The sequence below is a fragment of the Abrus precatorius genome, unplaced genomic scaffold, assembly GCF_003935025.1.
Source record: "Abrus precatorius isolate BTA unplaced genomic scaffold, Abrus_2018 Scaffold9, whole genome shotgun sequence".
NCBI classification, from domain to species: Eukaryota; Viridiplantae; Streptophyta; class Magnoliopsida; order Fabales; family Fabaceae; genus Abrus; species Abrus precatorius.
Window position 1 is genome coordinate 17,043,609 of NW_020874439.1, and position 25,898 is coordinate 17,069,506.

Consider the following 25,898-nt stretch of genomic DNA (forward strand, 5'->3'; position numbering starts at 1 on the left):
ATATATGTTATTATTAGCGACTTAGTAAATAGTTCTCCAAACTAATATCTAATTATCTGAACTGAACTGTAGGATGACTATGTTCAAAGGCTTGAGGAAGCATCTTCTTAGGATCCAGAGTCAATAGATGAGGATGCTATGTGGTCACAGACAGTGGTGGCCTTTATAAAGGTCGCATTTATGGCATGGGGGGCCGCTTTGCAGACTCCATGTCCCCTGCATCTGTCACTGGAGATGCCCCTTCTCTTGCACCTGAGGAAGTGGAGGACATGGTCCGCACTCAAGTCCATGCCCTCAATGAAGAACTTCAGAAGCAGAATGAGGAAATGTGGAAGAGCAAAGAAAGTGCATGGAAGAAGAAGTGGGCAAAGAAAATAGAGAAGAAGATAGAGAAGAATGTGGCATCGAGAATGCAAAGGGAGGTCCAGCAGCAGATGAAGCAACAACATATCCAGATGCAACAGATGCATGCTTATTTTGAGCTTATGAGAGCAAGCAGCTCCACACCTCTTCCTCCTCCTCCACCAGCTCCAGCACCACCGATTTTCACCTCCATGCATCATTCCTCTATTGACTCCTCGTCTACTGATGATGACGCTCCTTCGGATGATGACCATACAGATTATTCCTAAGAAGACTTGTATTTTATTTTTAAATGTATTTATTTAGATGCTTTTTTGTCTTCCTTTGTAATAACATTTAAACTTTATATTTTATAAATCATTTTGGAATGTTTAGATGCCGAATCTATAGTTTTTATTTTGTTTATAAATTGTGATAATCAAGAACAGCAGGAAATAATTATCTATATAAACAAAAAATACCAATAATAGTAAAATATATCACCGACGGATTACAGACAAATTTTACCATCTGTAAGTTACAGACAGATTTTTCCATCTGTAAGTTACAGATGGATTTTCTCGTCTGTAACTTACAGATGGATTTTCCCGTCTGTAACTTACAGATAGATTTTTCCATCTGTAATTTACAGACGGATTTGAAAATTTGTCTGTAATTCTTTACCGATAAGGATATTACAGACGGTTTATGTTCGTCTGTAAATTCGTCTGTAATGGCAAAAACCATCTGTAATGTTCTAAAATTCCGTCTGTAAATCTGTCTGTATAAACAGACTTTTTAGTAGTGGAATGGCATCCGATATACTCAAATCTAAGACTCCTCTTCTTTGCACTGCCCTTCTATTATTTTGAGCTTACCTATTAGTGGATGAATGAGCATTAATTATTCTTGTGGCTTGTTCCGCATTTACTGCCATCATTGTTCCACCAGCAGCAGCGTCCACAATCATTTTAGTGTCTGGCCAAAGACTATTACAAAATATGTTCAACTGATCCACATCTTCAAATCCATGATTAGGACATTTCTTAAGCAAAGACTAAAAATGTTCCCAAGCTTCATAAAATGCTTCATCCTGACCTTGTCTAAAAGTAGGGATATCTGATTTTACACTAACATACTTGTAAGGTGGAAAGAATGTAGTGAGAAATTTCTTTTTCACGTCACTCCAGCTTGTCAAACTCTAATTTAGGTGTGATTTCAATCACTTCTTTGCTTCCCCAATAAGAGAAAATAGAAATAGCTTCAAATATGCTGCCTTCTCCTCCTTATCATCAAAACCCATAGAGACCAATTCATAAAAAAATATCAAGATGGGCATAAGGGTCATCATGATCCTTTCCTGAGAACTGATGTGAACTGATTAAATTCAAGAAAGCAGACTTAATTTTTACAGCCCTTACAGTAGGTGGTACTACTATACTTAATAATGCCTTAGACCTTGATGCATAGCATAATCGCCAAGAGTTCTTCTTGGTGGTGGGTTTGTTCTTGGTCCTGCATTTCCTTCATAATTTCCACCATTCCTATTGCCACCTTGGTTATCTTTTCTAGCATCCGCCATTTCCTCTTTTTCAAAGTCTGAGTGAATTTTTAGTGGTTATGAGATTGAAGATGCTCCTTGTTGTACTTGCTTCTTTTTCTTTCTTATTGTGCTATTATTTTTCCTGGATGTCCTTTCAATCTTTGGATCAAACAACAACTAATCTGTAGAGGCTTTACCTCGCAATATCATAAACAAGGAACTTGAAACAAAAATTAGCAATAAAGAGTAATCAATTAAATAAAAATTGAATTAAACTAATTGCAATTACTCAATTAACTATACTTAAAAACTAATACAAATTGCACATTGCTCCCTAGCAACGACACCAAAAACTTGTCAGTATGTTTTTCCTTCAAACACGTCAAGTGTGCTCGGTCTATTGCAAGTAATAACCAGTAGAATACCGAAACATCATCCTCAGAAAGCAATGCAAAATGTATTAATTGTTAAGATAAAAATTAATTAAGCTTATATACAATAAAATCGATTGATGATTTTCATAAGATTTGAGTGACAATTATAATGTAAATTAATGATGTAAAATATAGTAAGATTCAAATTAGAAAAATTGGGATTGAATTTCATCTATCTCTCTCTCTGTATTTAGTAATTCAGTGATAACATAGCAATCATTTCTAATGAATTTGATGCAAAATACAAAAATGATATATCTCAATTCCTTGAAAGAGAGTATCTCGCTACAACAAGAAATTTTTACTCTCGTTACAATAAGGAACTTTTAGAAGCTGACTTCTTTCAACTTTGAGTGATGTCTCTCTTCTGATTTCAACTACCAAATATATCAAAAATGAATCAAAACACTTATATTTACATTCTTTTCCTAAAATATACAAGAAATTATAAAAGTTTCAAGTTTATGGGAAATTCAACCCAAAATTTTAAACACTTAACATGAAAAGTGTTCAAGTCATCACCTAAAATTTCTCAATTTATAAATTTATCAGAAACTCAAGAGATTACAAGTTGAAGGATTGTTAGAGAAAGGATGAGTGAAGAAAATCCTAAGCCCTTGTACCAATTATCTTGGTATCCAAGAAAGATGGAAGCTAGAGGATGTGCACTAATTATCATGTCATCAACAACATCACTATGAAGGCTCAAATTGAAAAGAAAGTGAGACAACAAGCAAAATATGCCAACAAGTGAAAGAAGAAAACAGTATTTGAACCCAAAGATTGGGTTTGGTATATATGTGCAAGGAAAAGTTTCATGTATAAAAGAAGTCAAAGCTTCAATCAAGAGAGGACAGACTATTCTAAGTCTTAGAGAAGATTAGAGATAATGCATACAAAGTGGACTTACCAAGTGAATATGGTTTTAGTGTTACTTTTAATGTATCTGATTTGATGTAGGTAATAAAGACTCAAATTTGAGGATAAGTTCTTTGAAGAAGAAAAGGATGATGAGAATCAAAGAAGTTTCATGGAAAAAAAAGGCTTGAATGAATTAGAAGAGTTTTAAAGATCAATGACAAGGTAGAAAAATAATACATGTTGTGAAAATTGTACCCCTGAGCCTTTCCCTTCTTCTTTCTATATTTTGTATCTCTTTTTTTTTTTAATATCCTTGAGCCTTTCCCTCTTTCCTTTTTCTTTTTAAATTTCCCTTGCTCTTCTTATTCTTCCTATGCCATTTTTTTTTCTAAAACACATCCTTATTTTCTTGCTCAGATACTATATTCCATGTTTTTGCAATTTCAAAACTAATTGAAAATTTGCAAATGGCTAGAGTAGCTTACTTGCTTTCAATTCTACATATCTTATTTTCTTTCTTTTTTCCATTACTTTTATTAAAGAAATAAAATAATAATAATAAATAAATAAATAAAATTAGATATTTACATTAAGGTCTAAATCTTAACATTTTAGTAAACATTTTTGGAAATGTTGTAAAATTTAAAATAAGAATCTTTTTGAAATGTATTATTTTAGTAAACCTATTTGAAATGTAATTAAAAATGAAATTAGACCTTTTAAGGATATTAAAATAATTTAAAGATAAATATTATCATTTTAATTTTTTTTCTAGAAGTAGAAGATAAATATTCATTAGACAACTTTAAAATTTAAGAATAATAAAATAATTTATATATCACCATTATTAAATATTGTGTGAATTTTTAAAAAATATTTTTAATTAAAAAATAGAAGAAAATACTATTTTTAAAAATGTAGAATAAATTACATACATGGTATACAGGATTTTTAATTTTAAATGACTAATAAATTTTTTTTAATCACACATATTGTGTTTAATGCAACCTAATTACATAATATTAGTGTTTAATTACTCTCATATAACTGCATTTATCAAGCAGAGCTTAACTGGACTTAAGTGAAAAAAAAAATGCTAATTTTATATTTTTGGCATTTAATTTGAAGGTATCTTGATTTATAGGTTGAGTTTGAAGGAAATTTTTATTTTATTGAAAAGCTTTTTTCAAGGATATAATTTGATGAGTAATTTTGCTAAAATAGGATTTTGGATCTATTTGATATTTTTTCTACAAGTTGATTAAGAATTGTTGCACGCACGAATCATATGATCAAGACGACTCCTGCTCCTCCTCTGATATGTTTCTACCAATTAAAATAGAGAATTAAACTTTTTTTTTTTTTAATATATGTCTTTTGCAGTTAAGAACTAATAGTTTAATTTTAAGTGTTTACCAACAAATCAATATATGTATATGTCTATTTGACTTAATTACCAATTAATTTGGTTTAATGTTTTTTAATTTAAAAATATAGGGTTTATAACTTATTTTAGGTAGTAAATAAATCCCTAATTCTTACGACTTTGTAGTAATGACTATAATAATTTATATAAAAAAATAAAAATTAGTAAAGTAGGATATGTTGCAAGTCTACTTGTATAACTTCCTGATAACAACATTTATTCAAAGAGTAAAATAAACTCAATGATAAATGTATTCTCATACAAATCAAATTTAATTAACATCATTTTGTCATTTAAAAAAAAAATATCACATATAATCATTCTAATATTTCATGAACTTGACAACCACACTAAAATATATTTCCAAAAAACTCATCAAATTCATGATTTACAAACATCTCTATGATAATTTTAATATATTCAATTCTATAGCTTTACGGTAGACACTTTGTAAGAAGATTCTTAACGTTATTTTTTTAGGAAAAATATTATGTAATCACCCTTTTGTTATTATTATAATATGAAAATAATACTTGCTTCGAATAGTATGCAACAAATACAAATATCTTATTTGTATAAATATTAGCTTTTGTGTGTTTTGCTTTAATTTTTTATATCATTAATCAAACCAAAATATATTTTGTATCAAACTACGGTAGGATAACTAATAGGAAAAAAAGTCATAAATTAGATTAACATAGCTTAATCAACATGGGTTCAACTTAATCTCCTATACCAACATACTATGGTATCATTATCATTGAAGCATACATAAAAATCATAAAATATATTTTTATGATAAAATCATAAAAATCATAAAATCATAATATGCATGTACACACAAGTAGTAACTCAATTCCTATGAACAAACAACTTCTTCAAAAGGCACATTTAAGATTCAAAGTCAACAAGATAGTGCAAGTTGACATACCTATTAAGGCCATTCAGTGGAGCATGAGAAATATTGGTAAAGGACGAAGCCCCCACTATCCACCAAGATAGCATAAAAAACTAACCCTAAACGAAGTCATTGAAGACGTAAACAAAAGCAACATGGATGGTTGTACCATTCTGGAATTGAGTCAATTTGGAATTGTTGAGCAGCAATTGTTATGCTTTATCGATATTCAACTTGGATTCTAACCAAAAAAAAAAAAACCAAATAAATCCTTAAGATGGTTAGTAATATAAGAAAATAACAACCCAAAACGTGTCAAGGGACACTATCTTTAAGGATTTTTCTACGTCAAGAAACTGGAAAAATCCTCCAATTACAAGCTCTTCCAAGATATTAACTAGATAAACATAATTACTTAGAGATAAATTCAGTAACCTATAGGGATCAAAGAAGGAAAAGAACATACTATTAAATAAAATAAATTGTCTTTTTTGTAATACAATTTTAAAATATTAGAATAAATATTATTTATGAATATAATGTATAATAAATGACAATCGATGATAATATGGCAATGGGATAAATAAAAAAAAGTAAGTATCAAACAATTAAAAAAATATTACAGTTAAGGAAAATAAAATCAACCAATTAATACTCATTAAATATAATAATTTGAAACTTAAAGATGATATAATTTACCCCTTTGATATATCCATACAAATTACAAGACATTCTTATCTGGTGCAAGAAAATGTCTCATTTTTCATCAATTGGTTAATCATATATTAAATAAATTGTTGTCTTCTCCACATTGAATATATTCTCCAAAACAATAATAACCTCCACTTTGTTATCAGGTTGTATATTTGATATTACTGTCTGCCACTCCTCATCTTCAAAGACTAATGCATCTCTCTTATAAAGTTGAATGGTGTTCTTAGTGTAATTTATTACCATCACATTTTTAAGCCCTTCAGACGTTACGTAGCTTGGAGAAGAATAATGGACAATGCATATCATTGTTTTCAAGCTAAGCCCATTCAATAGGGGGACTTTGAAAGTTACCGAGGAACCTTTGCAATTGAAGGTTAACCAATGTGGATAATTATCACCTGGGAGTAGAAAAACACCAGGTGATCTAGTCATATTCTGCAAAAATAAGAAACAAAATTGAAAGTATCTGTCAAAGTTAGTTGAACCATAAATTAAAACTACCTTGTAATTAATCCAACAATTGAAGATGTAACTTTTCTAGATAACAAAATAATACGTAGTCTTTTCAATAAATAGAAATGATGATCTTTTGATAGACAAAAGACTATTCTAAATAAAGTATATATATATAAAAAAAAATTTCTTTCAACTATTTGCTTGGATTATATAAATAAAGAAAAAGACAACTCTATACATATCAACTAAAAACAGGGTAAGAGAACATTGTGAATTTAGTTTTCATATTTATATCACAATAACAATAAATTGTACTACTCACTAAAATGTGAGCATTGAAGATTACATCTTTTGATGAAATAAAGTATATATGATTGATGTTGTTAGTACTATTTCAACAAAAATAATATTTAGATTGATGGAGTTCTCTTTATTATAGGATAGATCTATGAAAAAAATATTAATTTTATAAATATAATATATTTATTATTAGTGTGTTCAATTATACATATGGGTCATAAATAAATTTCAATATAAAATAAATCATGTAAAAAAAATATAAGTGATTTACATAAGATTTATTCCTCCTATGTTACAATATTTATATTTATAAATCTCTTAATAAATTTAAACTTAAAATACATACTATGTTTAGTAAAGTAAATACAATTTTATTTTTTTTGAAAAATTTGTCCATGTATCAAAATAAATTAACTATGTAAGGGTTACATATTTTAGCTTTGTATTCAATTAAAAATATAATAAAAACACCAATTATATAAATAAATAAATTATATTAAATTAATCATACCATTGATATTTGAATAATAATAATGTGCTATCAAATATTAATTATTGTTTATAATATTAAATTAAAGTATTTATATTCAAGGTTATAACTGAATATTATAAAATAAAACAAGCTTGTTAATATTAACAGAGTTTAGTCTGAGTGTCAAATAATTCAATATTACTTATGCAAGATCTCACTTATACAAAGTTTTGAGTTTGAGTCTTTGTTTATGCAAAAAATTTCAATAGTAGACTCACTCATCATATTAAAAAAGTTAAATATTAAATAAGTCAAATTTATATAAAACAAGCTGAACTACTAGTTAATTTTAGTTAGACTTTTAATTTTTTATAACTACATCATTAGATATCAAACCCTAGTATACTTGCTACATTTTCTCCTTTATCTTTCTAACCTTAGGTGAGTTTTCTGGGAAAAAAACTCATTTAAATACTTATGGAGATGCACCTATAAGATAAATACAAAACTTTCTTTTATTTTGAATAATTTTAAATCTTGATTTTACTTTTGCACCAAAAAGTATATATTGTTCTACTACCTTGGTCATTTGTATGAATTCCAAAAAAATTATTGTTAACTATATCAACATTTACCAAAGTTACTTAAGCACATGGACAAAATTTGTTCACCTTGAAAAACAAAAATTTACAATGATTAAAAGAAATATTGAATGACAAAACCTATCTAAACTTTTTAAGAACAATAAGGCTATGTTTGGTAAAACGAATTGCAAGTTGTAAGCTAGTAACTTCTAAATATAAAGTTATCTGAAAATTGTGTACTTGTAATTGAAAACTTATAGTTGTATAAGTAGTTTATAAAATTAAATTACTTGGCAAATTAATTGCACAGTTAACTAATTTATATTAAATGACTTAAAAGGATATATATAATATTAAAATTAGATATAACTTATTTTAATATATCTTATTAATAAAAATAATATTATTAATTTAAATAATAACTTAAATTTAATTTTTAAAATTATTAATTTTAACATATTATATCAATAAAAATTACATGAATTGATTTTTAAATAATTTATTTTTTAAAGTATTATTTATCTAATTAATTTAATTTTGTATAACAAAATATATTACTAACTATTAATAATAATAAAAAGATTACTATAAAGATGAAGAGAACAAAATAATAATAAAATTAACATATTAAATTTTAATTGTGTGAATGATAAGTTGTCTTTTTAAAAAATATGAAAGATAAATATGTAATAAAAATATTGGTAGCTAGCTTTTGAAAGATAAAAGCTCTCTTAGAAAGCTTTTTTTTTTATCTTTCAAAAGTCAACTAGTAATATTTTTATTTTATATTTATCAAACAACTCTACTAATTTATTGACCAATAAACTATAAGCTCGTAAATAAGCTACCATCTATATTTATTAAACATAATTTTAGACGAACAAATCTAAAAACTTTTAAGAATAATAGACATGTAATTTAAACAATAATGACAAATAAGAAAATGTATGAAATTTGTGTGAAAAGTAGTTATGTTATTGAAATTTTATAGAAATTATAGAAATTTTAAATTTTTATTATAAATATTTAATGCTAATAGTGAATAATTTCATACACTTTTATGTTTTTTTTAATTGATGTAGACAGATATATGTGTAAGACTTCCTACAAAGATGATATATTAAAACTAGTTTAACAATCGTGTGTGTGTATATATATATATATATATATATATATATATATATATATATATATATATATATATATATATATACTTTTTCACACTAATATAAATTTAAAAATTTTTACATTTAATTTAAGCTTTTTATTTAATTTATATTTAACGAGTTATAAATAATTATATATAAGTTAAATAAAAAGCTCTGATTAAGTATAAGAATTTTTAAATCTACGCTAGTGTGAGAAGATCATGTGTCATGTATAACATAATAGTTTAGCCTGTAAAATGTTATCTCTAAGAGTAGTAGTTCTTTGGCAATTCATTCCCATTTGGATTAACAAAGATTTCGTGGAAATTTTTGACCCTGGAAACGGCACGTCACTTTTGTTTTCAAACAATGTAGCATTTCTCATATTTGATACTTGTGATGTAGTTGCAACTGATTCCAATTCTTCACAAATTGGGGCACATAAAGCATTTAAAATTCTTGTTGCATCTTGAGATAGTTGAAGTTCTGAGTCACACTTTACCCAAAAACTTCGAAGTTCCGGAAGGTGGTTGAAAATAGATGATAGAGTGTGGGAACTACTGTTTGATATATTTGAAGAAACAAGAGATGTCATACTTGTTGATGTTTGAACTATGGAGGGGAGATTATTTGATGGTGACATCCAAGACCAAATGATAGAACGAAAAACATCATGTGAGAAACCTTCGTAGCCACACAAAGAAATATATCCAATACTTTTTAACTTTACAATTGAAAAGGGCACTCTTATAATTGCAGTTTTATCTGCGATCAAAGTTGTCAAAGATTTCATATGTTCCAAATCCTCTTCCAACTTATCAATCCTTAAACATCCCGAAAGAATGAGAGTTTTTAAAGATTTTAACTTATAGATGCTTGTTGGAAGGGTATGAAGGTTAACACAATCCTTCAAATTTATTAGAAGAATTTTATGGAGATATCCAATGGTGTGGGAAACCTCAGACAACCTTGGACAATCAACAAGTATCAACTTTTCGAGATTAGGCAAATTGGAAAAATCTGGAGTATGTGTCAAATAATGAGAATGACTAAGATTAAGAATTTTCAATTTCTCCATCTTCTGCAAGAAAAGAAAAATCATATGAAAAGTTAGGGAAAAAATAAAAATAAGTGGAACTATTTATAATATGTCACTAACCTTATGAGTTGAAAGTAAAATATTTATGCTAATATAGCACATTTTTTTAAGCTGATAAATATTGATTTACTAAGTTTTGTTTTTTCTAATCTTCCACCAAAGTTGTTAGTATATAATGTCACAAATTATTAAAAGTCAGGTAAAAACATTTTGTTGTTGAGGGTGTATGATAAATAGATTTTAAAAGGAGTTTAGAAATTCTTTAATCAAATAGTCAAGATTGCAATCCTTACCTCTTTGTCTTTTAATCATACCACAATTTATGCACAAAATGTATGGCAGTCAAATACTTGGTCTTTGCAATTAAAGTTTCACCACTAAAATTACTATATAATATATTTCATAATTTTTCAAATAATGTGCCAACACATCACTAAACAATGGTATAAAAATAAAATCAATAACAGTGGATCAAATATAATCACATCTTCTATAAAATATTTACAAAAAGTTGGTAATCTATACTAGAAAAGGTAAAGCTATCTTTCCATAATAATAAATAATATGCTTGAATATTACTTGGAAATTTTTTTCAAAGAATATATGAAAAGTGACTCTGTAAGTACCATATAATAAAATAGTATTATATTTCATATGTTTATTTTAAAATGCACCCACACATAAGAAATGTCAAAACAACTCATGAAATTCAGAAATTTAAAACTCATTGTTAGTACCTGGGCCTTTTCCCACAGAAGTTTGATATTGCTATTTTCCATCTCAATTGACACTAAATTTCCCTGATAGAAGTTTGTCGGTATGCACGTTAAAGGAAATTCATGCCAACACAACCATCTTAGCTCTTTGGAAAGATATTCAAAATCTCCATTGAGTTTAACACCAGTAAGATGAAGCAATCTAAGTCTCCTCATCTTTTTAAAAGCTCACGTTCTCAAACATTTTGTATCTGTGCTTGCTAAATTCAACACCAATCCCTCAACAAATTTTGTTCCCTGTGAATAAAATTTGACCATAAAAGTGAAAAAAGAATTATAAATTAAGGATATATTAACTAAAAATCTTGTGACGATCGAAAATTATCATTTATTCCTACAAACTAGCAAATAAAAAAAATCACAAGAGAAAAAAAAACATGAGTGTGCATGTCACGATAATAGATATTAAGTTTTCTTCCTTCAGTAATTTGAATCTAAAAACAATACATGAATGTCTTACAGTTTCTGTTAATAACACATCCAGTACATCCTCACGAAACCATAACCTGCAACGTTCCTCAGGCTGCTTTGGCGATTTCTGACGGATGATTTCTCTTCCCATGTCTCGCAACAAATCATGCATTCTAAGCTTGTTCTTATCATCAACAATTACAAGGCTTCGCTCTACAAGAACACTTATTCCAATTTCAGCATGAAATCCACAACCATTCAATATGTGTATAACATCACTGCGGTCCATCCCAATAAAGAAACAAGCTATATCAAGAAATATTTCTCTCTCTATATCATCATTTAAACCATCAAAGCTTATTTTTAACTTATTTTGCACTTGATCATTGGGAATTATTTTGAGTTTCTCCAATGCACTCTTCCCACTGTGATACATCCCTACCATACAAAAAAGACCCAAGAACTTCAAGAGCTAGTGGCAATCCTCCAGAATACTCAACTACACTCCTAGAAAGTGTAACAAAATCATCTGCAGGATTTGCTTGCTTAAATGCATGCCAGCTAAAAAGCTCAATCGATTCAATTTCATCCATGACTTTCATTTTGTACACATGATCAACTCTAATCACTCTAAGTATATGCTCATCTCTGGTTGTGATGATTATTCTACTCCCTGAACCAAACCATTCACGAGCTCCACACAAAGCATTCAATTGATCCAATTTGTTCACATCATCAAGAACAAGAAGTATCCTTTTATGGCAAAGTTTTTCCTTCAATATATTTTTTCCTGATTCAGTGCTCTGGATCTTTGTCTTTATATTTTTGCATATATCAAGCAAAATTCGCTCTTGTAAACACACTTGGCTAGCATTTTGCTCCCAAACATCCCTCATATTTGCAAGGAAGCTTCTACCCTCAAAATTGCGGCCATTTTTATTGTAAATTGCTTTTGCTAAGGTTGTTTTTCCAATTCCTCCCATCCCCCATATCCCTAGTATTTGAACATTTTTTGATCGTTGACATTCTAATAGTTGAACAATGTCTTGTACTCTAGATTCCATTCCCACCGGATTATTAGCAATAAACAAGTCTGTCTTGTCTAGCAAATGTGTAACATTTTCAACAATATTCTGGATAGCCTCACTTTCATACCTATGAAAAGCAAATCAAAGAAATAGGGCATCATCGATCTCTAACATTTCACGCGTCAAAAGTAGAGCGAAAATTAAAGACACTATATATATATAAAGCAAAAGAAGACAAGACTATTATAGAAGGCAAGAAATGACCGAAGAAAAGAAAAAGATAAGAAGGAAATTAACATTAGAGAAAACTTTCTCTATAAAAGCTCAAGAGGAAGAGGAGGCTCGACATAAGCCTATTTCCATATAAAAACATTACTCTCAATTCCAACACTCTCTTTGTAATCTTTGTTTCAATATTTCAATATCCAGCCTTGTACCAGTTCTTTTCAATACAATAAAAGATTTTTTTGTAAGTTTTACTTACATATTTCTTTATATCTTTATTTTCTATTACTATCTTTCTCAACTTTTATATTAAAATCAGAATATTGTGCAATTTGTTCCCAGTTGGTATCAGAGCCTAAACAAGTTCTGATTTTAGGAGGGGAGAGAAGATAGTATTAGCAGTTTATTTAAGCTTTAAGTTTTACAAACTCAAAGTTTAGGATAGGTTTAAGATTTTAAAACCCAACCTAAGTGTAGCACTGAGAGTTGTTTAGAAGTTGGTAAGCTCAGATAGTAGTCCTGATAGTAAATCCAGAGGATGTCAAATCCGTGGTATAAAAGAAAAAGATGTTTATCAACAAAGATGTTTTGGTCTTTCAATAGTAATAGTGAAAAAACACATAAAATAGAATACTCATACTCAAGAACACAAAGTAAAAACGATATTCAATTATTAGAAGATCAATTATTACAAAAACATAAGAAAGATGAATTTAATTTTATCCATCTAAGATTAATTCAATTAGCAGCTAAATCAAACTATAGGATAAGTGTAGAACTTCTTGTATTAATATTATTAAGCGATATGAAACTTTTAAAAATAAAAGATTCAATAATAGCAGCATTAGAAACAAATTTACAAGATAGCCCTGCTTTCTTTAACTGTTATCCAAATTTTTCTATGAGCCTAAATAATAGCAATATTGCGAAAGCAATAAAAATATTTATAAAATCCTCAAATAATATAGTAGACAACACATTTGATCTTTTTCATTTAATATATAGAGTATATTACAAAATTACAAAAGTAAATTATGATTTAAAGCTAGAAGAGAAACTCCTAATAATGAAACAACAATAATACAAGTTAACCTAGGAAAAACTATAATACAAGTACCTAGAAAACTAAGACATGAAGAATTAAGTATACTAGAAGAATGGATTCTAAAAGAAAATAAAGAGCCTAAAAAGATTTACAACACCAAAATTAGAGAAATTATAAAAGAAACTAATGGAAGAGTAAGATTAAAAATGAATAGGTCTTCGTAAATAAGAATTAATAATCCTTAGATAATAAAAGAATCTTCAAGACATTCAATAGATAATTCTACAATAAACTTATATTTAAAAGGTATAGATAATATTACTAAACCAGAAAAATCAATACCAGTATATAATACTGTTTTACAAGATAATAGTAGTGAAGGAAATTATAGTCCTACTATGTCACAAATATTAAATACAGTATCAAAAGAAAAACCTTTTAAAATAGACAAAACTTGGATAAAAGACAAAATAGATGCAAAATACAATAAAGAAATTAAAAGCTGATTTTTACAAAAGTTTAATGAAAAAGAATAAATTAAAATTAGAATAGAGAATGAAGAAGTAGGAGCTACTCCTTATAAGAAGACTAATCCTTTAAAAAAAAAATAGAAAAAATAGACATAAATAAGATCTATTAACGGCTTGATTATACAAAAAAACTATTTTAGACTATGTAATTATATAAATCCACCAGACCAAACCACAGTTACCTTAATAAAAGAATTAGAAAATGGACCATTACGAAATTAATTTGTGAAGAAATTAAGTGACTTACTTACTAGGGAAGAAGAAAAACTATTAGAAATAAAAAAAAAAGTTTATGAAGAATTTAAACAACCCACTACTAGCATAACTATTAAAGATTTATAACAAGAAATTAAAGTTTTAAAGAGAGAAATATATAAATTAAGACAAAATCAAGAAACATCAAATAAAAAAAAGAGAAAATATTAAAAATCCCAAAATATTTAATATGGAATTACAATCATTAATTACAACACATAAATGGTGGTGTGAAATCACTTTAATAATAGAAGAACAAAAATTCAATATGATAACTTAATAGACTCAGGAGCATATATAAATTGTATACAAGAGGGACTAATTCTTATAAAATACTATGAAAAAACAACAGAAAAATTATCTTCTACAAATGAATCTAAAATGAACATACAATATAAATTATCAAAAGCAAAAATTTATAAAAATAAAATATGTTTTACAACTGCCTTTGTATTAGTTAAAAATATGAGTAATCAAATGATATTAGGAACTCCCTTTTTAACATTATTATATCCATATAAAATAATTAATGAAGGAATTATTAGTAATATGATAGAAGAAAAATCAATAGAATTCAAGTTTCTACAAGCTCCAAGAATTAGATAATTAAATCTCTTACAAGAAGCATCAATATCTAGAATAAATTTAATAGAAAAAAATAATATCAAATTAAATTAATTAAAGAAGAAATAGGGTATCAAAAATAGAACAATAGTTTAAAAGTTCTAAAAATACAAAATATAACTAAAAACTTAGAAAAAAGAATAGAAAAAGAAATTTGTGATATTACTCCAATAGCCTTTCATTGTAGAAAATAATATGAGATAAGTCTACCTTATGAAAATAATTTTGATGAAATAAATATTCTAACAAAGGTTAGACCAATACAAATGAATAAAGAACAATTACAATATTGCAAACAAGAATTAGAAGATTATTTAAAAAAAGGTTTAAATGACCATCAAAATCTCTTTTGAGTTGTACAAGATTTTATGTAAATAAAGCCTTTGAACAAGAAAGAAGAGCATCTAGATTAATAATAAATTATAAGCTATTAAATAAGGTATTAAAATGAATTTGATATCCAATACCAAATAAACAAGACTTGATTAAAAGATTAGTACATGCAAAAATATTCTAAAATTTGATATGAAATAAGGATACTATCGAATATTAGTAAAAGAAGAAGATAGATACAAAAATGCTTTTGTAGTACCTTTGAACATTATGAGTGGAATGTAATACCACAAGGTTTAAAAAATGCCATCAGTGAATTTCAAGAAATTATGAATAATATTTTTTATCTTTATATGAAATTTTTTGTAGTATATCTAGATGATGTATTAATATATTCAAAAGGTATCCAATAACATATAGAACATATAAATAAATATATAGAATTAATAAAAAAAATTGGTTAGTAGTATTGGCTAAAAAGATGAAGATATTTCAAGAAAAAATTAAATTTCTAGGATATGAAATATTTCAAAGAACAATTACTCTGATACAAAGATCATTAGAATTTGCTGAAAAATTTTCAAACCAAATAAAAGGAAAAACACAATTACAAAATTTTTTAAGGTGTTTAAATTATATAGCAGATTTTATTCTAGATGTCAAAACGTTATGTGCTCCTTTGTATAAAAGACTAAGAAAAAATCCTCCACCTTAGGATGAAAGCATGATTAATACTATTAGAAAAAATAAAAGTTCTAGTTAAAACTCTTCCTTGTATAGGAATACCATATCTTGAAGCTTTTTTAATTGTAGAAACACATGCATCAAATTTAGAATATGGAGGTATCCTAAAACAAGTTTTACCTGAAAATAAGAAAGAACAATTAGTAAGATATCATTCAGGTATATGGTATCCTGCACAACAAAAATATTCTGTTGTTAAAAAAGAAATATTATCTATAGTATTATGTTTACAAAAATTTCAAGATGACTCTTGTAATAATTTTTTTTTAATAAGAACTGATTGCAAAATAGCTCCTTTAAGTCTTACAAAAAGATATTAAAAATGAATAGCTCACATTATGGGAACCCCAAAATAGAAGAAGTTGGTCCATCACCAACTCCTACCAAAAAAGACAAAAGAAAAAAGGTATTAACTACCCTACAAGCTTTACAATCCCAACCAAAACCAATAACGCCAACTGAACTTACCTCCAATAAGTTTACCATATTATCCAAGTCAACCAGTTCCAATTACTTCTCTCAAAATATTGTAAATTCTAATAAGCAATAATTTGAAAAAGAATATTATATCCTAATACTACCTATAGAACTAAAATGGTTCTCAATACCCAAAAATGAAATAGCCAAAACAATATTTTCTCCATATTATCATTTTGTACCAACATCCTTCCAGCAAAAAAAATAATTATGAGTTAATTTTAATTGATACTCAATCAATAGAATTAACTAATCATAAAAACCCAGAAACCAAAGTAATCATTTTTTTCAAATTCAAAATAAATAAAATATTGATAATACAAGATTAGGGTCAACCTTTGTTCCATTACAAAAGTTTTATAATAAATTATCAACCAAAACAATACAATTATTTTGATTATATTGCAGCTTGGAGAAATATTTTGTATCTCAGACCAACTACTCATTCATGGTTTATTAAAAAGGTCATCTTCAAATATTTATAAACATAATACTATATAATATATCTTTTTTAACAACAGAATATTTTTTTTGTGCAGGATGCATATACTCAAATGGTATCTTACTATTTGTTCTTTCTTATTTTCAGGTAAAACTTGTTTTAGGATACCTTCATATCCTAAATTTGATCCATCTGTTTCTACAATTAAAAAGGCTTCAGGATGTGGTATTCCTATACAAAAAAGAGTTTTGACTAGAACTTTTTTTTTTTTAATAGTATTATTCATGCTTTCATCCTAAGGTGGAGGATTTTTTCTTAGTCTTTTATACAAAGGGGCACATAACGTTCTGACATCTAGAATAAAATTTGTTATATAATTTAAACATCCTAAAAATCTTTGTAATTATGTTTTTCCTTTTATTTGGTTTGAAAATTTTTCAGCAAATTCTAATGATCTTTGTATTGGAGTAATTGTTCCTTGAAATATTTCATATCCTAGAAATCTAATTTTTTCTTGAAATATCTTCATCTTTTTAGCCGATACTACTAACTCATTTCTTTTTATTAATTATATATATATTTATTTATATGTTCTATATGTTGTTAGATACCTTTTGAATATATTAATATATACTATAGAAAATTTCATATAAGAATAAAAAAATATTATTTATAATTTCTTGAAATACACTAGGGGCATTTTTTAAACCTTGTAGCATTACATTCCACTCATTATTTAGGCTCATAGAAAAATTTGGATAACATTTAAAGAAAGCAAGGTCATCTTGTAAATTTGTTTGCTATTATTGAATCTTTTATTTTTAAAAGTTTCATATTTCTTAATAATATTAATACAGGAGATTTACACCTATCCTGTAGTTTGGTTTAACTGCTAATTGAATTAATCTTAGATGGATAAAATTAAATCCATCTTTCTTATGTTTTTGTAATAATTGATCTTCTAATAATTGAATATTTTTTTTGCTTTGTGTTCTTGTGTATGAGTATTCTATTTTGTGTATTTCTTCATTATTACTATTGAAAGACCAAAACGATCTTTGTTGATAAATATCTTTTTTTTTATAATAGGTATTGATCAGTTATGTAAAGATTTTTTTATATCATTTATTGTAATTTGTTATGGGGTTGTTATACCAGATGTTGATGATACATCCTCATTCATTTCTTTCCTTACTAGTTGATTATTAAGTCCTAAGTTTAACTTACTCATAGTTCTTAATAAATTTGCCATTTTAAAATACAACCTTTTATGCGACTGGAACATCCTAGCTGACCAACGAATTCACTGCCATCCTCTGGACTTACTACCGGGACCACTATTCGAGCTTACCAACGTCTAAACAACTCTCATTGCTACACTTATGTTAGGTTTTAAAATCTTAAACCTATCTTGAACTCTAAGTTTGTAAAACTTAAAGCTTAAATAAACTGCTAATACTCTCGTCTCTCTCCTCCTAAAATCAGAACTCGTTTAGGCTCAGATACCAATTAGGAATGGATCGCACAACATTTTAATGTTAATGGAAAAATTGGGAAAGATAGTAATACCAATCTAAGTCTAAAAACTCTTACAGACAATCTGAGCATTTCATTTAACTTAAATCTAACGAGTTATAATTTATTACTTTATTAGCCGTTAGATTAAGTTAAATGAAAGGCTCAGATTGAGTGTAAGAATTTTTAGACTTACACTAATGTAAAAGATTATTTTCCATATATATATAATTGGACGCACACACATGTATATATGTAAACCTGAATTATTTCCAAAAGTGTTGAAAGTTGTCCAATAGCACTCAAACAAAATGTGCAACTATCATTTAATTGCTACATGCGCTACAGCTTAATTCTTCCAAAACACAGAAAGGTGGATTAGTCCAACTTTTTTAAAGAGTAATTAGTAATTATTATATTATTATTTTTTTAATAAAAGACATATTTGTTTGTTTATATTTTTATTAAATTGTTTTATTTAAAATTAATTAAAAATTATATTTTAAACATAAAAATTATTTATCAAATTAAGTTATTTCACTTTAAAAATAAATTTCATCAAATTAAAATGAGACAATTTAAATTTATAAACATTCATTAATTTTTTATAAGTTTGCAAGTTATTTTTTGCATTCATAAATATTATATGTTTATGATTTTCATGATGATAATATTGTATTTAATTTTTCTTTTAATATAATAAATTTTATTTAAATAAATCATTTCAAGCATTTTGATAATAGAGTTAACAAATTTAGCTAACATTGCTTTTCTATGTCAACTTTGTGTATCTATTGTGATTTTAAAAATATTTATTGAACAAATAATGTTCCTACAATAATTTTATAAAAATAAATATAAAAATAATAATATAAAATATTTAAATATAAAAAAATTTATAATTAATACTCAAATAATATTTTAAAATAATGAACTAAAAAATTATTTATAAAATTATATAAATAAAAAATATTAATGTGATTTAATAATTATCAATATTATAGACAAAAATTAGATAATTATATGAATTAATTTAATAATAAATTGTTATATTTTAATAACAATAAATTATTCTAAATATTTAATATTATACAAATTTAATTATTCTTCATATAATTTTTAAATAATTTTATTTATTTATAAATTTATAATAAAAAATATGTTATATAAAAAATATTTTTAATAAATTATAATAATATTTTTTAAAAGTAATTGGCACGTGAATTAATTTTAACACCGACGAGCTTTTGGACTTATAAATTATAGACATTTTAACTTTATGAAATTCTTGGCCATAATCCATGCTAAATTAGTTAGGACCGCGTCCGTTTCGGAACTCTATGTCGTGCGAATTTCTTAAATGTTATTTTTATAGAATCTTCAGCTGTGGTGAATTTCATAAAAATTTTGGTATATCTTCAAATTTTCAAGTGACAGAGAAAGCTTGCTACAAACCCACTTGACCTAACCAGGTGTTAAGAAGGCATAAAACACACAGAATTCCAAATAAATTACCTGGACTGCAGAACTACGACCCCTGAGATGTCAGCAACCTCACGAAGTGCCTCTCTCCAATGTTGCACCTGGCTGTTCCCCATAATATAACAAACCAACTTGAACTATGCAACTCTAAAGAATGGAAAATTTTAAATAATACTATTTTTAATGTGTGAAATGCCACAATACAAAATTAATAAATAGTAATTTTTATTAATGCCATAAATAAATTACCTGGGATTAAAGACTACCTTGTTTTCCTGAGGTAAATGTTTATTTATAAGATATTCAAATCCATTTCCAAATTCACAAGTTTGATGACGCACTTCAGAAGGATCAACATCATAGAACACAGGCAGAACCACCTGCCCTATGGTTCTGTGACACTTCATTATTGCCTCTAACTCTTGCATACACCATCCTGAATTCGCATAACTTCTTGAGAAAACGATGACAGAAATTTCAGACTCGTTAATTGCGTGCACTAACGACTCTGTAATGTGATTTCCCCTTGCAAGCGTTTCATCCATGAAAACATTGATTCCGGCTTGTTGAAGAGCAGCATAGAGGTGTGAAGTGAAAGAAGCACGAGTATCCTCTCCTCTGAAACTCAAAAACACATCATGAATCCTTCTCTCGCTTGATAGCATCACCTGATCCAAAAGCATCTCCGAATCAATAAGTGTTTGAAATTCACCGTCCATCCAATTGATATCCATATCAATATGAGATGAAGACATGTCTTCGAGATGAACGCAAATCGTTCACTAAAACTGAAGAAATACAGAAAACTGATGAGATCTAACCAAGCAGAGAGATGACTTCGAAAATGGAAGTGCAGGTGCGCAAGTAAAGTGGACAAAGAGCAACAGAATAAAGGCGGAGCGAAAAACCAACTTTTAGAGAGGAGCCGAAAGTTTAAAGCTTTCCAACTAATATCCAAGTTTAAAATTCGGAATGCGGACCTCTAAAAATATTATTTTAATAACCAGTTATAAAAAACAAAACAGATTTTACATTATTACTCTTTTAAATTTTTTAAATATAACTCAAATTAAATTTTCTATTTTCTGATGGTGGAGAACGAAACTTGTTAACTTGCAAAACAGAGCTTTGGTTGGTGAAATTAGCTAAAACTCATCCAATGTGATGAAGGGATGGCTTCGACTTGGAATCCTAGTAAGAAACCCTAAATGTTGACTCCCATTAGATAGTATATTAGGCACAATTTTATCGTGGATGATATTTATGTCGTTGTCGTTCAAAATTATTGGTTTCATTGTTTTGTTGTATCTTTGTGTGTGAATATGGTAACGATTGTATTCTTATTATTATGTTGTTGGCATGTTTGGTTTTATGTGACTGATAAAAATAATAATAATTAAAAAAAACATTGTAGCGAGTGTTTGCACTTTGTATGAATGTGTTTGATAACCGATGACTTACCATCAGTGTTCTTTGTTTTTTACTTAATCATGAGGGACCTTTTGAAACAACTAACCAAATACAATGACCCATGGTAGGAATATGTTGGAGGAAGGAAGTACATAATGCATGATTATGACCCTGACCAATGGTCTCTTCAAGAAATAACTGTAGTGTTCAAAGCTTTGGATTACAAAGGTGGTTATTCTATTTCAAGCCTTGGTCTTCATCTTGAGGAAAGGTTGGTAAAAGTATCCAATTATGAAAGAGTTATGGAAATTGTAAAGATTGCTATGAGCATTTCTGCAATGAAGGTTTCATTGTATATGGTGCACTATAAAGTCAAAGTTTTAAGGTATTCAACTTACACCTAGTGAAGAAGAAGGTGAACATTCTAAAAGTTCTGATTATATGGTGGTGGATGATTCTGATGAAGACAGTGTGCAAGGAATTCACTGTAGTGATAGTGAACATGAGCAGGATCATGGATGTTGGCTACAATACTTGACAAAGTGACGCAAAAAAATGTTTGGTTGACACAGATACCAAACATTTCTTTTGTGTGTCTATATATAAATATATATCACAAATGAGAATTATCTTTACTACATATCCCTATATATATATATATATATATATGCATGAAAAAAAGATTTTTTTATATTAGTATAAGTTTAAGTCTCAATGTAAATTTTTCATTTAACTTATATTACAAATTGAGTTATATTACAAATTGAAAGTGAATGAATCTTGCGAATCTGCACAAATCTACGTATAATTGTAATTGTAGCTGTACCTATATTACATGTACAAATACGTGCAAGCAACATTTTATCTGTGGACAGGTAGAAGCACCAATATCTTTTCTTTGTCAACCTAGGAAGAAACATTAAATACCTGGTGGACTACATGAACCAGTCCAACTTAAGATGTTCATCATTATGTACCAAAAAAGAGATCCATCATAGAAGATGGAAAATGCAAAAGGAGGAAACTTTCGAAGGGAGAGAAGATCACTATTGTCCCCTCAAACTCACAATTACAATCTCACCAGTGATCTTGTATGACACATTTGAGAAGAGTTAAAAAAGAAATTATCAAAATAAATGTGAAAAAACAAACTCAGTTCAGCTTTTTCTTCTCCAGAATCCAATTTTGGACTCTGCTTACATATGTCTCATTTATTTTCACATAAAATAGGCATAATTTATTGTATCCCTTCAAGACATATCTATCTATGTAATCTTCATATCTTTCATAGAGTGCTGGTACGGTAAGAACAATAAAGAGACCTGCCACATAACCAAACCACAAGAACAAATTTGTGTTTATTAATTTGCTACTTGATTGTCAGAAATAGTGAAGACTATTTGATTCTGAGTCTAATTTGATCAAATAATGCTCTGAAACTTACTGGTGTATGCCAGGGTAAGGAAATCAGTCAAGCCACCAACAATAGAAATTAACCAGAGGTATGCAGCTACCTTCAGAAACAGCCTTGAGTCTTTACCAAGGGCAATATCTTGAGAAACTGATAACAGATCATTGACTCTGGTGCGGATAAAAGTTGTCATTTCGTTTGCTATTTCCTCTGACAGATGTAACTGTGGTAGAGGTGGAGCAGGTCTGTCATAAGAAAAATTAACAGTTTAATGAGCTTTTATACATTTTGTTGATAAAATGCAAACCATTAACAACTACCAAAAATTACTCAGGCAAATTACTGAACATGATGACATGTTAAGAACAATGAAAGCTAGTAATGTGAAGTGTCTAAACTACAACATCTTATTCAAGTGGAGGAATAAATCAGGAAGCAACAATTTCTGCATAATCGTAACCCAAAATGAACCAACCTAGACTTTCAAATGATTGACTATATTATGTTTTTCCATCAAGTTGCCAATGTATTGCTACTGGACTCTATTGGTCAAAGGAGTACTTAGGGACTGTTTGGTTTCAAAATTGTTTCCTATTTTTATTTTTTGTTTTCATTTTTAGTTACAAAATTGCCACCTTGTTTTCATTATGTTTTCTGCTCACAACCTTTCACTAGTTCATATAAAATCTTTGAAATAAAAATGAAAACAAGGTGACACTGTGACAGTGTTTTATAATTAAAGTGAAAATAGAAAACGTTTTCTAAACTCAGAAAGCAAAGTATTTTCTAGGTAATCAGGTGCAAGATCAGCACCAAAATGAACTGTAAATAAATGGATGTAAGATCAGGACTCTTAAAGACACAGCATCATATCTTCAGCATTATAGACTGCGTCACTGAAGACAAGGCTCAATTTCACCATTGCACTGATCAAAGATTAAAGTACCTTCCATCAATGAGCATTCAAATTATGCAAATATATATATATATATATATATTCTATGAGAACAAACTACATTAAAAAGTATTTTCTCCCTCAACAGCAGCATTAAAACTCAGGGTTCTCAAGAATGAAAAATGACAATTGAAAAATGATTTTCAACAGGCACAAAAAACCCATTGACAACTGCTGATAAACTGATGCCCCTCCAATGTGCAAGAAAAGTAAGTTCTGAACATTAAAATACAAATGTGTTCTGCAATTTTTTTATTCAAAGCAGACATCACTATTGTGCATAGGAGCATTAAGTTTTCAAGCAATTCTTCAAATTTCTTAAAACTACAACAGCTAAATTCCAGTATACATGTTACACAATTTTAACCACTAGATCATACCAGCATTTATCTTTCAGGGTTCAATACAGCACACACGAATATCCAAGTCAAGTATATTCAAAGAAACATTAATTGACAAAATTGTACAAGTATTACCTGTTGAGAATCGCTGCTGATTTGGCCCAAAGGAAAAGAATGACAATGAGAAGGAGAAGAACATTAGATACAAGAGACAGAAGAGTATAACCAGATCTTTCAAACACAATCCAAGCAGCTAGTGTGACCAACAATATCCCCACAGTCAGGTTCTTCCGCCTCCAAAGTATTAAATCTGCAACTGCATTCATGAATAGCATTGATTCAACAAGATTCAAGGTCAAGGATCAATTATCAATTAATTCTTTGCTTCTGACCCTTTTTCCTATTAGTACTGAAAGAAAATAAAATGAAAACAAAAGATACAAGCACAGAAACACAACACCCCATATAGCTATTCCACTATTAAATCAAATAGTACTTAAAATGCACATAAATAAACAACACCAAGGAGACAAAAGAGAGAAGATTGTGATAATCTGATTAAAACAAATCACCAATAAAGTTAAGAAATTCAATCAAAACTAAGAAGGGGACAAAAAAATGGCATACCTTGACCACCACCAAGGATCTGATGAAGAGTTCTTTGCCTGTTGAACAATCGATGAGAAGAACCCATTTTGAGGAGAAGCTAAAGACAGGAACTTGAAGGCAGGAAGGGATCTGTGTCACCAAAAAGCAGAGAGCTTTGAGATGATCCACAGAAAAAAGGAGAAGCAGTGAACAACAACTATGTTGAACTTTTATTCGTTGATTCACTCACCTTACCTTACCTTACCTTACCTCTTTCTCTTTTTTGAATTTTATTGTAGGAGTGGTCCCTGAATTATGTATTGTAAGGATTAAGGGTGTTGAAAGCTGGGTCTGAATGTCTCAAATTACAGCCTAAAAGTGCTGTGCCATTCTATGCTTTTCAGTCTCTCATATAACAGCAAAGTCCTACCCAATGCACTACAGAAAAAAACAAAGTCTATGTTTGATCTCACCCTCCATTGTAAGCTACCTTCACTTGTTTTTACCATTTTTCTCGTTTACCGCGGCACCGCCCCACCCATTTCATTTCAAAGGAGCCTTCCATGACATCACTCACCAAATTAATCCTTAAAATTAAGAGTATTAATTAATTTAATTTCTAAAATTATAAAAGTATCCTTTTCATTTTATAATTATTAAAAATAATTGTTTCAATCTTTGATATAAAAATTAAGATGAAAATGGTGGTCTATTGACCCATGTTTATTAAAATGGTGATATAAATATTTTAAAGTATGCATTTATGGTGGACCGAAAAAAAAAAAGAGTATGCATTTATAATCTTAGAAAGGAAATGATGTTGTTTGTTCTTACTATTATCTTCCTTCGGACAGCATTTTTTTTTCCTTTCGAGACACTCATTCTACATTTGTAGAAGATGATTATACCAATTTCATATAATTGTTGTATATTCTTTTTGGTAAATGCGAAAAAAAACAAAAAAAAAAAAACAAATGATTTTCTTATATATGGATAGTACTTTTAAATAAAATAATTTTAAACTTTTTT

The 25,898-nt window shown here is 28.0% G+C and overlaps 1 protein-coding gene, 1 non-coding gene and 1 pseudogene across 4 annotated transcripts; 1 reads left to right on the forward strand and 2 right to left on the reverse strand.

Annotated features, from left to right (window-relative positions):
* Nucleotides 1-20,919, reverse strand: part of LOC113850904 — a 69,134-nt pseudogene extending 48,215 nt beyond the window's left edge.
* Nucleotides 1,368-1,469, forward strand: LOC113851690. Its single transcript, XR_003502261.1, has one exon. It is a non-coding gene; the product is annotated as a small nucleolar RNA R71 (small nucleolar RNA).
* A 1,522-nt stretch (nt 20,920-22,441) lies between the features above and the next one.
* LOC113850532 (reticulon-like protein B12) lies at nt 22,442-25,345 on the reverse strand. 3 transcript variants are annotated; one of them, XM_027481096.1, is made up of 5 exons: nt 25,140-25,345; nt 24,909-25,019; nt 24,417-24,597; nt 23,019-23,230; nt 22,442-22,896 (listed from the first exon to the last, which is right to left on the reverse strand). In XM_027481096.1, the coding sequence occupies exons 2-5, from the start codon at nt 24,973-24,975 to the stop codon at nt 22,727-22,729; spliced, it is 630 nt and encodes a 209-aa protein (XP_027336897.1). In that variant the 5' UTR covers nt 24,976-25,019; nt 25,140-25,345; the 3' UTR covers nt 22,442-22,726. The 3 variants fall into 3 exon arrangements, with proteins under 3 accessions (XP_027336897.1, XP_027336896.1, XP_027336898.1); XM_027481095.1 differs by having other exon boundaries at nt 22,450-22,896; nt 25,125-25,309; XM_027481097.1 differs by lacking the exon at nt 25,140-25,345 and adding an exon at nt 25,120-25,136 and having other exon boundaries at nt 22,450-22,896.
* Nucleotides 25,346-25,898: the final 553 nt, after the last annotated feature.

What these genes read in the sequence shown, in the direction of transcription:
- LOC113850532 (XM_027481096.1), bottom strand. Translation starts at nt 24,975, where the DNA reads ATGGGTTCTTCTCATCGATTGTTCAACAGGCAAAGAACTCTTCATCAG. An exon ending in TCAGCAGCGATTCTCAACAG is followed by an intron (nt 23,231 to 24,416) that starts GTAATACTTGTA and finishes TTCTTATGACAG; the next exon opens with ACCTGCTCCACCTCTACCAC. An exon ending in CCTTACCCTGGCATACACCA is followed by an intron (nt 22,897 to 23,018) that starts GTAAGTTTCAGA and finishes GTTATGTGGCAG; the next exon opens with GTCTCTTTATTGTTCTTACC.